Source organism: Malurus melanocephalus, unplaced genomic scaffold, assembly GCF_030028575.1.
Source record: "Malurus melanocephalus ecotype Western Australia unplaced genomic scaffold, MMel_1.1 scaffold_49, whole genome shotgun sequence".
NCBI lineage: Eukaryota > Metazoa > Chordata > Aves > Passeriformes > Maluridae > Malurus > Malurus melanocephalus.
In genome coordinates this window covers 1,544,102-1,559,316 of record NW_026623281.1, presented here as the reverse complement: position 1 = coordinate 1,559,316, position 15,215 = coordinate 1,544,102, and the positions used below count along the sequence as shown (strand labels likewise).

The window sequence follows — 15,215 nt, the reverse complement described above, 5'->3', positions numbered from 1 at the left end:
CTCTCAGTCTCTCTCTCTCTGCTCTACAGTTCCTGGCCTGGTCCCAAGGGCAGTGCTCAGGTCCTTTGGGTTAAAATGCCCGCTCCACACTGCTGGGCAGGGTTGTCCTACGCTGTGCTCAGCGTCACACTTGCTGCATTTCAACAATACKGTATTGGGAAGCATGTTTACTGCAGTTTCAGAATAAACAGGCCTGGGCAAGAAGCATTTGCCAAACATTAAATTAGGGAAAGACTGTTGTTGTTGTTGACTGATCTAGAAGAACTTACAAAACCAGGCAAATCAAAGATTGGAGTTAAGGACAAAAAGCAGTCAACTGTTTCTCCAAGCCAGCAACTCAGCTATCGGCCAAGAACGTATCCTCTTTAAAATCTGCACAGCACAAACACAATACCACAGTCACCCTGCCAAATGATGCTAAAGTTATACACAGCACAGCTTTTCTATTGCCTTCTAGTGGCACATGATGACTTCAGATTCAGAGGCACAGATAAAAGAGATTATTCTTAACAGTGCCATTACTTYTTTGCATTAAAGCAGTGGTGAAGGAACTGAACAAGAAACAGAACACCATTTCCTGAAGCAAAAGAAAGTCCCCATCTTTAATAGCTTTACAATACWACAAAATACCCTTTCTCCCCTCTCTTTCTTCATCTGAGAGCTTCTTTCTTAGTGAATGACACTGCAATTATCTGYGCAGCAGTATAGAACAGACTGAAGAACTAACATATAGTGATAATTTACAAATATTATTCTGAACTTTTTCCACTATATCCCCTTTTCCTAATTAAGAATTAAGAACCAAATTTATTTCTTAAAGAAGAATTAACATGAATTAAGTTCCCAGGTAGTTTTTGCTGGTTTTTTTGCTCCTAATAATTTAAAAACTAGTGATTCATAAGACTTTATCTTGTGGGAGTGTTCCCTCCCTAAATCTAGCCCTTCCAATCTCAAAACTGAGAAGAGAGCCTCAGGGAAAAGGAATGAAAATTGAGGGTAATCAGTACAATGATACACAACCCTAGAATACACCTACTGTTTTATCACGCCTCTTTACAATACAACTTTTAGACAGAAAAGTAAAAAATACTAAAGTAAAAGAAATAATTATTTTTGGTAAGAAAAAAAACATTTCCAACTTGGTAGATTAGCGTTCAATCCTTTACACTTAGAAGTCCAGTTGTTAGCATCCTGGCTAAGACCCTGGGTCCAAATCAGAAAAATGAAGAAATAATAAAATAAATAATCATAAAAAAAAATTAAAAACCCACGCACAAACCCATTCAAAACCAGAAAAACAAGAGCATAACATGGTATATCATGTATCACGGAAAATTAGCAACTGGAGTGAGGACTGGTGGGCTGCCATGAGATCTGGAAGACACATACTTGGAAATGTATTTCCGTTTTCTACTTCCAGTATCACTGTACTTCAACAACTGAAAACTAAGTATTAAGAGAGAAGAAAACAGATAAAAAGTTCTAAAAAACTCAGAATAGCACCTTACAAAAGACTCCTGAGAACAATGTCTCATTAATGTGCAAACATTATTTAAACTCCTTTAGCCATTGCACCATCACAGAGGAACACATTTCAGAGTGGCAATCAGGTCTGTAAAACAATAAAGGGCCCTCCTGTTTTCTCTTTTGAAAAAGCACAYATCATTAAACCATTTATTTAGAAACTGGACAGGAATAAAGGCAGATATATCTGATCATCAGCAAGCACACGGTAACTTAGGAAATGCATTGGCTGCTTATATGCTGGATTCATTTTAAAACATGAAGCTACAGATCCTGAGAGCCTCCTGGCCAGAGGCTGAATCCCTATTCTCAACTGACAYCTTGCTAATTATGGAAAAGATTCTACAAAATAACTCAGGAAACAGAGAGAATTGTAAAACCCACAAAAGCCAAATTCTGCTTGCACTGTTTTCACTGAACAGACTGCAAAGCCTCGGTCAGTGCAGTCCTAACCACAGTCTGACGCCTAACCCTCTATGCTCTCACTTCACATCGGTTTCCTTTCTTCATTTCCCCTGCCAGAGGAAGCAGTGCTGTGYAGCTCCGAGGGGTGGAAAGCAGAGCCTCCCAGGTGCCAGGCTGCAGCCCAGTGCTGACCACACCCCAATGGGCATAGCACTGCCCGAGCACCCACCTCAGAGCAGCCCCAGCAAACTGCATGAGGACTGAGTATGAGAAAGTAGAATCTGAACCTGGGAGCGTGCAAAGTCAGTCAGTCAAACTATTACCTGCTTCTTCATGCAAAGTGTGGTGGAAAACAAAATTTATTGCAAATTTATCTTAGCAAAAAAAATTAAAAATAATAATCTAAATTTGAAAGAAAGTGCTTCCATGACAAACTACACAAAAAAAACTTTCCTCCTCCTAAAAGAACAACAAAACCCACAGAAACATAATAGAAAGCAGATACTTCTAATTAAAAAATTTCTCTTTTGCTGAGAKTTATTTTCCAGAGTTTTCTTGCACACTCCATTAAATGCAGAAAGAGGGTCAATTAAACAAACTGGTGGACCTGTGCTCCAGAGGGCTCTYTCTGCTTCCTCCTGCCTCAGTTTGGTCAACATGAATATGGCAGTACATACACATCTTCCTTTACMAAGAATGGTTRGGTCAACYCAGATGGGTGCTTACAGCATTGCARGATGAACTCATGGTTGARCACATGGTGCCAGCTGCATGTTGTCTGAATTCTTCTTCCAGGCTTAAAAATTTTTGCATTGACTGTATTTARAGCTTTTCTTTCAACTGTGACAAGACTTTTATTTCAAAATTAAGGTCAATGGAACAGATCATACATCCCTCCAAAGACCCCYGTCAGGTTGTCTACACCTCAAGTCCATCACTCAGATGGTACTTGTCAAGCTTTCCTCTGTATGCAAGGGACCCTCCAGCTTTTTTAATAGACACTGAGAATTCTGAGAAACAGGATGACAAATGTGTCATAGAAGCATGATCCAGAACACACAAAGATCTAGCTRCAAGACATTTGGTTAGTTTAATACATTCAGGTCAGGAGACCRTGATGAAATTTACCTTTGAGCACCTCAAACGAACTCGCCTGGGCTAATGGTGTAACTGCTAATGAATATCTTCAGAAATTCTTTCAGGACAGAGAGCATGGAAACACACAAAATCTGTTTCAAGGACTGTAAAAGGTGACTCTCAGAAAGTACAGGTGTCCATACAGACAACAAAACAAAGTATTAAACAAGTGAACAATGCAGAACATCATAATAAATCCTTCAGCACTGTGCAATTTCCTTCTTTGACAAGTTAACATATCCTAACTCCAATATGTCTTTTGACATTGCCCTACGTAACGCTATTGCTGCCCAGATGACAGCAGTATAAATTTTACTCATATTATAAATTACTAGTCCTTTGTAAAATCATAACTTATGCTGGTTACAGGTAATTTCTGTGTTTAGGATAAACTGAAAAACCTCAAGGTTGTTTTGCAGGCAGAAGAGTCTGCAAACATTTAAGAGGACAGGGTAAGAGTCTAAAATCATCTCTATAAACTGGAAAAATGTTGYAGAAATGAGACCAGAGATACACATGAAATACTACAGATCGGAAAGAAAAATTAAATGCCTAAATAGAAAATTAGGAACAGACGTTCATCTTCTCAGTGTATATGTAACTCACTGGGAAAATGTTTGAGGTATGAAAGATCATCAAGCACTGGAAAGAGCTACCTACGATTCTCTGGATTTTGAAGGGTAAGGGGATTTATAGTAGACCAGACTGTATCTGTATCACATCCTAGCTTGAAGACAAACAGTAGACAGCATGGTCCCTTAGGTCTGTCCCAAGGCAAACCTCAGTGAGTCCAGACAGCTTCTGCTGACTGGAGTCATCCAGCTCAGTTTGAACTCTGCCCAGGAATTCTACCACATTTGAAACCTCCTATGACTTCAGTCTTGTTCAGGTACCAGTGCAGACCACATGGGATCAAGGCAACAATTTCAATAATGCATCAAGTGTTATGGCTAAGAGATTATAATACCATTTGAAACACACTCTAACTGCAAATTCAAATCCAGCACATCAGCAAAAATTCAGACAACATGTGGCTGGCACCACGTGTTCAACCATGACTTCATTCTGCAATGCTGTAAGCACGTATCTTACTTGACCTAACTACATAYAACACAAAATTCCATTGAAAAGTAGTGCATCAAAAAAACCCAAACAAACAGTCGTAGCTGCCAGTAYCACAATCATGAACTGAGATCATGGGTGAGAGAGGTGCCTGGCCAGCCTAAGGTTCAACACGTAATATYTTTCTGTGTTACTTTACAACATCATTTCAGACAGCTAGACTCTATAAAAGCTAGCCTATTTCCTATACACCTAGCTTTTTCAACACCTAGCTTTTATTTAAATTTAGATATGGAACTGACAACTATTTCAAGCTACCTTTAAAGGAATATTTGCCACCAAAACATTATTRCAACATCCAGTAAAAAAGTCTGATCATTCTAAAACTCTGCAGTCTTYAACCTAAATAATTCAGATAAACAGCATTCATAAAGGAGACATTGCATTCACTGCCTGTGACTCAGCTCTGCAGAGTTCCAGATGTCYGAACTCTCAGGGTCAATGACAATGAGGAGAAAATGATGAGACTGGGGTTTTAATTACATGAAAAGCAGACAAATTTGGCTGCCAGTGTATTTTCTCTTTGTTGAATTTACCTGCAATACTTTTTCTACCCCTCCTTTCTCCTTTTGCAAAGCTAAGGAGCTTCACCACGAAGCTTCACTCTCTGCCCTGCTTGTCATCACCCCACTAAGTACTGGAACAATGTTGCTCTCAACCTAACAGACCTGTTAATCAAGAGAGCTACATGACTGCTTATTTCTAAACTCCCTTCCCATTATCTTGCACTTTCAATGAAACTCTCAACTAGCAGCAGTCAAGAGCACCACCCCCCTGCTGGCATCAGAATGAATTTTACCAATTCAATTTGCTGGTTGCTCAAAACTAAAAATGCCAGCTGATTGCTAGTTCAGACGGCTCCGTGTTCAGCCACTTGTGCATACTTGAAATTATCTGAATGCAGTTTGAAGACTACAGCAGAAATTTTGTAATTAGAATTCTGCAATGTAGATGGTAATTTTTCCCCCTCAGTAACACACAAAGATCAGATAAACAGGAAGCAAATTGAGGAATTTTGCAACATGAATAGTGATCTGCCTCAAACAGAAAATAAAGGGTAGGAAAAGGAGGAAGAAATCTGTGATCTGAAGTCTTGATCTGATGAGATTCTTACACTCSTTTGCAGAAGGGCTGCTTCAACAATAGAGACAATCAAAGCAAGTCAGGGAAGTCATATATCATTAAGCAGTTTCTTGCCTTTGATGCTTGAAAACAGACATTAAGTAGATTCTGCAAATGTAAGAAACTTTACAGAACCCTTGTATTCAAACTACAGTTTTCTTTCTGCAACGTGCATAAGAGCCATATTTCCAAAGTAAAACAAACCAGTATGCCTGCCACGTACATCCTTAGACTTGCAACAGTGATGTAAATCATGCAGAGTAAGGGTACCTCCTCCTTTACATCCTCTTCCTCTCCTCTGCATGTCTCTAACAACCATAAACATCAAAGAGAAGGTCACTATACTCAACCCTCTCCACTGAAATTTTTCCCAGAGGAAAAGAGGCAAGGATTGTACTTTAATTAAACCAGCTGATCACAGGGTCACTGCAATGCTGTTGTCACCTGAGTCCTGGCACATTCTGAATAGCGATTTGGATGAAACATACACTGGTCATATGAAGAAAGTGAGAAGGCAATTCCAAARGCACTTTACTTTGGAGAGCAGCACATCTCAAAGAGTTTTAAATAACCTATCACTAGACTAACAAAGTTTATGGAAAAAGGCTTTTGGAGACCATGAAGTGAAAGGACAAACAGCAGTAGTGAGTTATTTGGTAGCACTGCGAGCTGCTCTGAAGCAGAGTGTTCTGTGCCTGCTGGCTGTACCCTGGCAGAACAGCACGTACACAGCCCTGGAGTGCTGTGCTGCTCTGCAAACACAAAGCTGTATGTTTAACAGATGTGTGGAGAGGATGATGGGACTAGAATTTCTTCCACGTTAACTTTTAGCTTTGGAAGTCTTGGATACAAAGAGTAAATAAATGTAACATTTCTAGGGCTCTCATGGGCAGCTGCAACCTCCCATTTTCTGCRTATAGAAATGCTGAACTAACTCTTGCATCTAATTAATCCCTTTAGACCCTAATCTGATTAGAAATCTGATTTTTAGAATGTCACAGGTTGATTTTTGATTATGGACTTTCCTGATTAAACAGAATGAATCCAGGCAAGTATGAAGTCAATGCAGCTTTCACTAGAGGAGCTCTCTTACATTCAGTTTTTTGAGTAGGAGTCAGCTCAGCTAAACATAGCCCACTTACCTAAATTCTTCCTGCTGTATAAAACCATTGCAGTGGTGGATTTTAGTTTCCTAGATGAAGCCCCTAAGTACAGCTACAGAGTAACTGCACACAGCTTTGCTTCTCTCACCCTTTTATTTCTTTATCAGACACACTGAAGAGCCCTAAACTCGGTGCCTTGTAAAGCTGAAGAATAGCAAGAGAGTGCCTTTATGATCCTTAGCAGAAGACAAGTGTGTAAATCTGCCCATCTTGCTCTCAGCTGTCTCCTCATYTCCATTTTTGCTGCAGAACCAACATAAATGTTATCCAAAGCCTTCAACAAGATCATTGACATATTAAACAGTCTGACATGGGATGAGACTACATTGGACCCGAGAGGAGACAGAAACAAATGAAAGAATGCTGACTGGAAGCAACTGCAGTCTACTTTGAAGCATTCTTTCCTGAAAAGCTTTTGAAGAGAATTTTGCTTTTGTCTCCCATACACAGAGATATAATTTAATTACTGTGRAGTTTTTTACTAAATGTTACTGTTGAACATGACTTTTAGTATCCACGTGGATTGGGAAATAGTTAGGAGAAAAATTAACCTGTGAGTGATTCAAGCATTTTGATTTCTTTGCTTGGACTAATAGGTGATTTGCTCAAACTAGGGTTATTKTTTTTAACTGGTGTGTACCAACTGAGGCTCTTTCAGAAGACAGTGAGGAAATGCCATATACAGCATATTTTAAGAGAATTGTATTCTTAAATTTATCACGACTATCAGCATTGCCATAATATAATCTAGTGCTAGAGTCAGAAATTGTTTCCATCCTAATAAAAACGCAGCTATGTCTGGTTTGTGGAAAGTGGAGGCTATTTTCATCAGCTCCCCATAACACTACGGAAGAAGTCATATTATGAACAAAAGAACACCATATCCATTGCCATTTCAATAATTCACGGTATCAATGATTTAAATTATAATTCAGTTTCTGGCCTACACACTGTCTACTTGATTTGGAAATAACTACTGTTGAAAAATAACACCTAGCTTTTTTTGCAAGTTYGAAGAGATTTTATAGTCTCTGAGAAAGATCATAATTTGTTTGCATGAGTTCCATAAAAGCTGTTTAAGGGAACCTTTCCACAGCCTGTAGCTTGCAAGAAACAAAACAGATTCAAAGCTTACCCCTTCATCCCTGACTTTTTATTTATCTGTTGAAATGAATATTCTTAATAATTTTTTATTACCCACTCACTATGGTGATTTTCTGCAATGGGTAAGCACAAAAACTTAAGCTCTAGAATTAGTGTCTGTCAGAACTGTTTGAACCTAATGACAACGCACATGCATCACATTTTGGCAAGAAGAGGCACAGTTTTTGGGGCTTAGTTAATGAAAACAAATGCTTTTTATAGCACAAGCCATTGGTTTACCTATGTATCCTTTTCTCTTCAACTGTTTTCATTGCATAATAATGCCTGAGTTTTATGGGTAGGCCTTGACAGGATTTAGCCTAATTTCTTCATCACAGAAAGAAATTATATCACCTCTAAATGAGTAATCATTTAAATGATCCTACATAACAAATGCAAAGTATTTWAATACTGAAAAGAGGTACTTATTAGGTACCTCTCTAGTACAATTCAGCTCTTGTCACAAACCCTGAGCTTCTTGAAATAAGAACACTATTCCTATTACGTTGCATATGATGCCAGTGGAGCCCACAGTAGCAAGTGTAACTCCAGGATTATAAAGTACTGCTGATATGCAAAAGATTATCTACTGCAAATAGCCAGTATATATACTGTACACAGATTATTCTAAAAAAAAAAATCACCAAGGAAAGATAAACATTACACTCCTGTTGGTGTTCAACACTTGCTGTCCAGCAAACTCATGAAATTTCCAAGTCACCCAGATTTCCCTAAATGCTAGCATTACAATTTTAGAAAACCTTCTACAACAGCCTATTCTATATATTATTCCGTATATATCTATTTTTTCTATATATTATTATCAAAACCAGTCATTCCATAAATGAAGCTGGAAGTTCTTCTGCTAATGCCCAGGCAGAATATTTCCAAGATCATTCTTCCGGATCTATTCAGGCTCTGTGAGATGGGCAGCAGGACATAAAAACATACAGGTGGTTATAAAGTGAACCAGATRTTACTGACAGTCCCAACAGCAAGATGATATGTCAGGTAAACAGAACTATTTCTAAGAACCACTTCTTAAATTAAAGCCTAATTCCAAGACTGTGAGCATAGTTTTCCTTTATTAATAGCATTAAATCTAATTGGTTAATTTTTGTGAAAGAATATACATAAGACTTAAATGATGCAGAGTCTCTTATACCTTTATACCTATGTTATGCCTGTCTGAGATCATCTATTAAACTGACCAYTTTGTAACACAAGATCTGTTTTGATGCTCTGTCATTACATCTGATGCACTTCAACTTCGCAGTGTACAAATTGAATGGTTTGCACATTCCTGAGAGAACCTGCCCTTCTTCATTCATGACATCCTAGTATGTATCAATTTGGATTAGTATATATTGTGTTATCCACTCATAGGACATGATGATTTCAGATCCCTTGATGGTTCCAGAGCAGTTTAGCATACCACAATTTCCCTGGTCAGAGAGTTAACAGAACAGATTGTCACAAAAATAAAAATTCATTCTGAATACTACAGAGGGGAAGCTTTATGAGCAAGCAAGCATTTTTTGTTTTGTAGAATTTCTGAATTAAATGCCTGTAGGAGCCACTGATCAAATATTGTAATGATGGTAGAGATCACTTAAAAAGTGTATGAAAAATATGGAAGTTCTAAGGGAGTTTGGTTTTGAAGGTAATTTTATAGGCTGGCAAAATAAAACAATAATCCTGTTTCAGTAGSTGAATAGACTTCCATACTGATTTTTCATTTTTCTTTTAGCATAATCCTCACAAAGGAGAACACTGGTAAACCTTGTCAACATTAAGGAAAAGAGGCCCCTGATAGTGCAGAACATGAAGCTAAGCAAACTGGTRTTAAATTTACCCCTGATATTCCAGTATTTCAGCTGGAATTTCACTTCTTAGCAACTTTCTGAATAATTTCTCTGAAAACAGACTGAAGTTCTATTATGTTTCTTAAATAAAAGTAGATAAATCCCTTTTCCTGTAAGGGAATGACATGCCTCAAAATCCACCTTTGCTACATTATGAACTAGAAAATATTAATTAGTAAGAAATTATGTATGAGCAAGTTCAGATAGAAAGAATATCTATAAGAAGAGAGAGAAAAAAAAGACCTTGGCCACTGTATTGCTAATGTATTAAGAAGACAGAGGAAGTACAARCCTCTTGGGATACAACCCTGCAGTTAAGTCTGTTTAATAGGAAGCAGGAAGAGGAAGAGGGATGCACACAGTGAGAAATGAAAGAATATCTTTCTTAGAAGGATTTTAAAATTAAGAACAAGAAACATATTCATTGCAGTTTATATGCATTCTGCAAATCCTGTGTATTTATCAAACACAGAACAAGCCACCTGGTTAAGTTCCTGTGTTATTTCCTTGTCAGGAATATAATGAGATTACAACATGTGATAAAGATGTTGCTGCCAGTCAATCCTAGACTGCAGATAGTTCTCTCCCATAACAAGCTTAGGAAAGAGGGACATGCCATCTTGTTCAGATTTCAGGGAGAAGTAAGAAGCAAAGCAATATATRCAGCTCAAATATTAATGGTACTTAGCTAGTAAGATCTTTTTTTCTTTCATTCTTGTCAGAAGAAAAGCAGTATTTTCATTTCAATACACTGAAAACATATACTGCMTATTACTTCACCAGTTTTCATGGAGCCTGCTCACTTTCTGTACACTCTGTGAAGAGAATGAATCACTGGAAACCAGACCTTATTATGACCCTCCACTTGGGCAGGCCTAAAAATCTGCTTATGTAGAAAGAAAAGATTTAAACAGCAAGGGAGTTGCAGGTCAGACTCACAATATTCTAGCAGGGACTGCAGAGAAATACTATGCACAGACTGCCTAATTACATTCTCCTTTGCCAAATGCTACCCAAGTTTTAAAAAAGCATAAATAAAATATACTAATAGTCACATTGGACATTATGCATTTTCTCATAATTGACATTACAGATAACTTTTACTTCAAACAGAACTGTTAAATATTCTCTCTTTGGACACTAACATTTTTAACTCCTTTTATTTTTTCTCTGATACGAAGAATGATATGCACCTTCTRTTATCACTGGATTTATTCTAACTTTTTGACACACAAATCTGAGGGATGCTATACACTGGAGCACACTAAGATGGAGCCATTCCTTAACATTTGGATTTCTGGCAACTAAGTTCAGACCTAATATTTTAAATCCACCAGCTACACACTGTATGAAAATAATCCATGCACTTCTGTCCCCCAACAAATAGAATGACAGTCTCTTCATTAATAATTTCAGAATTTCTGGGCGGTTTTTTTGTGACTATTTATTTMTATCAACTTGTTTGGCAAACTGTAGTAAGGCTTTTAAACACTCCTGCTCGAGTCACACTTTAATTCCTCTGAAGTCTTGACTCCACATAACAATTCTGGATTGCTGTTGCTGGGTGTGTGGAAAATAAAATCTTCAAAACAAAAAATACACACACAAATATGTGTTTTAAAGCATTATAATGAAGTCACTTTAGAAACCCCAGTGTCTTAATAAAAAGTGAATGGAAAGAAAAGCACTGAAATCAATGAAACTGCTGGAATTARTATGTCAGGATTAGACCTGCAGTCAATATATGTAACAAGTAAGCTGAACAGTCATGTCAGAAACACTGCTTAGCTGAAAGCACAGTGTACTTAGAATAAAAGGCAAGTAGTTCTTCAGTCCTACCAAAAATGCCAAAGGAAAATAAATGCCTGAAAAGTTCATTACTCTGTTAGAACATGGCTCACTTAGCAATTTCAAACCACAAAGGAATACTGCATGTGCATAACAAATAACCTAGCCTGTGCATTTGTAAGTAATCTAACTAAAAATGTTTAGCCCTTTTATGCTCCAACTTCTTGTTATTGYATTCTGCTTTCTGCTAAGCAATGGACTCAAATAAACAGGTCTTACAATCTGRTTTTGTGTATTTAAGGTAAAATGACAAAAACTCCCACAAAATGCTGATTCTGAAAATCCAGTTCCCTTGGCCTTGACAGACTGCACATGGCATAAAGCAGAATCAGAACAAGAGCCACTGTCACAGCAGGATGGACATACCGTCAAACAACCCATCAGGCTCTGCTCAAATGGTCTCTGGAAGGCTCTGGGGTCTCCACACCAGTCCAGGAGCTCTGTTGCTGCATTATGGAAGTTTGCTGGGTTCTGTAAGTGCTGGAAAGGGAAGACAAAGGAACATGGTAAATACCATACACAAAAGCTGACATATTCCTTTCCACATCACACTATTGTAAAGTCTGGAAACTAGGAACAGCACCAAATTCAAAAGCAAGACTTYAAATCACACAGTAAATGCAGAAAATGCTACTTCATTCTTACTAATATTTACACAGTTTTCTGGCATGACTTCATTATTTAGAGACAAGCTGTAARTATCAGAGCTCCCCTTACTCTTTCCTCCTCAGCACCACCTCTCCCACCTGCAAATCATAATGGATTCTACCTGGAAATCAAAACTGCCTGAGCCCAAATTAAGGGAAATTTTAGACTTAGGTTCAGTGTCTTTGATATGGGCTAATGCCTCACTTCTGGGACATGCCAGCACAGCACTTCCAATAACCAAGATTTCAATCTTTGCTTTGTTTTGAAATTTGCATGGGCAATGGATTTTTTTTTTTTACTATCACATTAATTTCTCCTTTTTTACTGAACAAGTGGAAGTCCTGMTTTTAGAGGCAGTTTAAAAACTTACCTAATACTATTGTTTACACTGTCATCCCTCACTGTCTACATTACCAAAGTATTCCAACATTTTAGCAGAAGCAGAGGGATAGCACAAGAAGGAGAAATTCAATTTACATCAGCAATATGGCTACTAAATCCTCCAGTTCTGATGATGATAGATGTTTCAGTAAAAACTCCAGAAACAAAAGGAGAAAAATTTGTTGGTATCTTTTTAAATAGTAGTTTTACAGTTCTTGAAATTGCCGAGAAAAATATGAAAATGATACAAGTGTTTTATCTGGGAGGCACAAATCTCAGTGGCATAATTTTTAAAATATATTATTACTTTTAAATCAGTTGCATAGTTTGGGAAAATGAGACTATTCTAAGCATCTGGATGAACTATAATGTCATTWMTAAGCATCTGGATGAACTATAATGTTCCGAACATATTTTTTCCCCCTTCATCCCCTCAATGCCTGAGTAACTCTATATATTAACTTAATGACAAATAAAGGGGGAAAAAAAATTCTTCCCATGCCAGGTTTTCAGGAGTTCCCAGTCAGTGAGCTTTTGGATCATATTACATTGAATAATTCTTATTCAATGAATGCTCTTGGTCAGAGGCCTTGTTTTAACAAGAGATGACTGACATGCAGGTCATGGGTTTTTAAAACAATAGCAGAATTTGAAAAAGCAGACAGGCATTGTGCAAAGCAGGTTTCTATCTCTGCTCTAGCACATGGGTACAGATCACACTATCCTCCAGAGAGGGCTTTACCTAGACTGCATTTCACAATTACATCTCTGCCACCTGATTGTCTAATTGTTGGAGGAATCAACAATTRTGTATCCAGATTAAAGACAAGAATCCAAGTAAGTACATGTAAGAAGGCATGTTTTAAGGCTTCACTTAAAAAAAAAGTCCCATGAACAGAGCCAGTAGTTTGGGTTATGCATCTTCCAAGTAAAAGGGAAAAGGATGCCTTTTTGAACGCTTCACTTAAACCTCCAGAGAAGTGACTGCCTGACACCAAATCTCTCAGTGAATAGTGCTCCTTCCACAGGCCACTTTGATCTGCAGAGGAAACAGAAGTTGCTTCAAACCCCTCTACAATAGCATGTGTAAGCTCTGCTAATATCAAATACACTATTTCCAGAAGGCAAGAGAGACACATGAGCTGGTGAACAAATTGCCCCATACTGAATACATACTGTACTGATAGGACTCAGGTCACAGATCTCTCAGAAGGGAAAAAATAAACCAAACCAAAACTCCCATTCACACAGAAACAACATAAGGAAGAATTCACTGAAAGCTAAGCAATTCTGTATGTGAAACAGYCTTTAATAACTCTTCCCTCCTTGTGAAATAAATTGAGATCCACCAATCAAAAGCCCTAAGTAAGAGCTACATAACGTTTATTTTCACCAGTGCTGCTGCTTGCCAGCTACACACAGTATCTTCTAGTAAAGCTGACATCTACTAAAGCTTACAATGAAATTTCCCCATTGAGAAAGACACCACACCTGAAGAACAATTTTTATAGATATAGGCTAACAGTTAAAAAGCAGAGCACACTCTTATCCATACGCTTCATTTTCAGTTTAGCACTATATAAGGGTAATTTCCATTTACCATGACACCACTGAAAAGCAGGWTTTTTTTCCTTAAGTTTCAACATATATTATACTTGCACTTTMCTGTGGAAGAAAAGGCTTCATCTACTTGCCTGTGCCAAAGCAGGGGTGACCTCAATGACTTGATTTTTACTGCTTGTTCTGTAACCCTCCACAAAGTTATTTCCCTGCATTGGGACTGACCCCTGAGGTACACTATCAGAACCCACTTAAATACAAAGGGGATACTGAAAACCTGACATTTTAAATGTTAGGCAACTGCCTAACTGAAACTTGTTTAGAAACTGGACTAGATATGCAGTTCTATTAGTTTMATTACAGACTAAAACTCCCCAAACAAAACATAAGAAAAAAATCAGAACACCAGTGGGTTCTGCCTGTGTGCAGCGGTTTGAGTAGATCATGGGATGAGAGAAAAGCTGGTCCTGAGAGGACACWCCTTGCAATGTCACATACAGTTCTGTCTGGGGCATATTTTTCACAGCTTTTGGCTTTATAAATAATTTTAAATTCAGGTTCTCCTCCAGTTTTTCACATGACAGAGGGCAAGGMTATTTTTGTGGAAAACAAAGAGAAGCTCCAGCATTGGGCCAAAGCATGAAGGCAGGTGCAATTTCTTCCCTCAGTTACATAAGAAGACTTTCCAAATGCCTACTGGGATTTTTATTTATTGACAGCTTAAACACTGTACCTAGAGCAAAAAGCCCCAATGTCATTCACATTCTCACAACAAAAAGCCTGCCTGAGAAGACTATTACATCTACTATATTCATTGAACAGGAAATTAAAGAGACTTTCTCAGCTCTCGATCCAAGAACAGAAGTACAAAACAAAGCTTATGCCAGATCCATCCATCAGCTTTGTTGTGAAGCATTTTCCATGCATGGCTCTATCCTCTTCAACTGAAATTATTGGCAGCATTTTGACATAAGCAAGGCATGTGCCTGAAGAGTCTTGTCTGAAACTGTGCTTCTTGTAAACAAGGGGGGGAAAAATCCACCTCATTAGTACATGGTTTAGAAAAAGTGACAATGAAGCAGGTCTGGTTATGACACATCTTGGTGTATCTTCAAAGCTACTAGTGAAGGGCCACCTAACAGCACCACGCTTACAAGCAATCAYGTTTTCAGCAAGCGGAGAGAGTTTGTATGAATAAAATCTGAAGCAGAAATGAACAAAGCCAATGAATTGAATGAAGCAGTTATTTACCAGATTGTTTTCAGTATCATTTGCTTTTCAGAAGACTATTAGTGAA

At 37.9% G+C, this 15,215-nt stretch overlaps 1 protein-coding gene across 6 annotated transcripts in view; it reads right to left on the bottom strand.

Annotated features, from left to right (window-relative positions):
- The window catches only part of ZMIZ1 (zinc finger MIZ-type containing 1), a 315,504-nt gene that overhangs the window by 114,916 nt on the left and 185,373 nt on the right, over window positions 1-15,215 (bottom strand). For all 6 annotated transcript variants that reach the window (XM_057365193.1, XM_057365192.1, XM_057365197.1 and 3 more), the window contains one exon: window positions 11,696-11,809. In XM_057365193.1, the coding sequence (XP_057221176.1) occupies window positions 11,696-11,809 (114 nt within the window). The remainder of the gene's footprint in view (window positions 1-11,695; window positions 11,810-15,215) is intronic.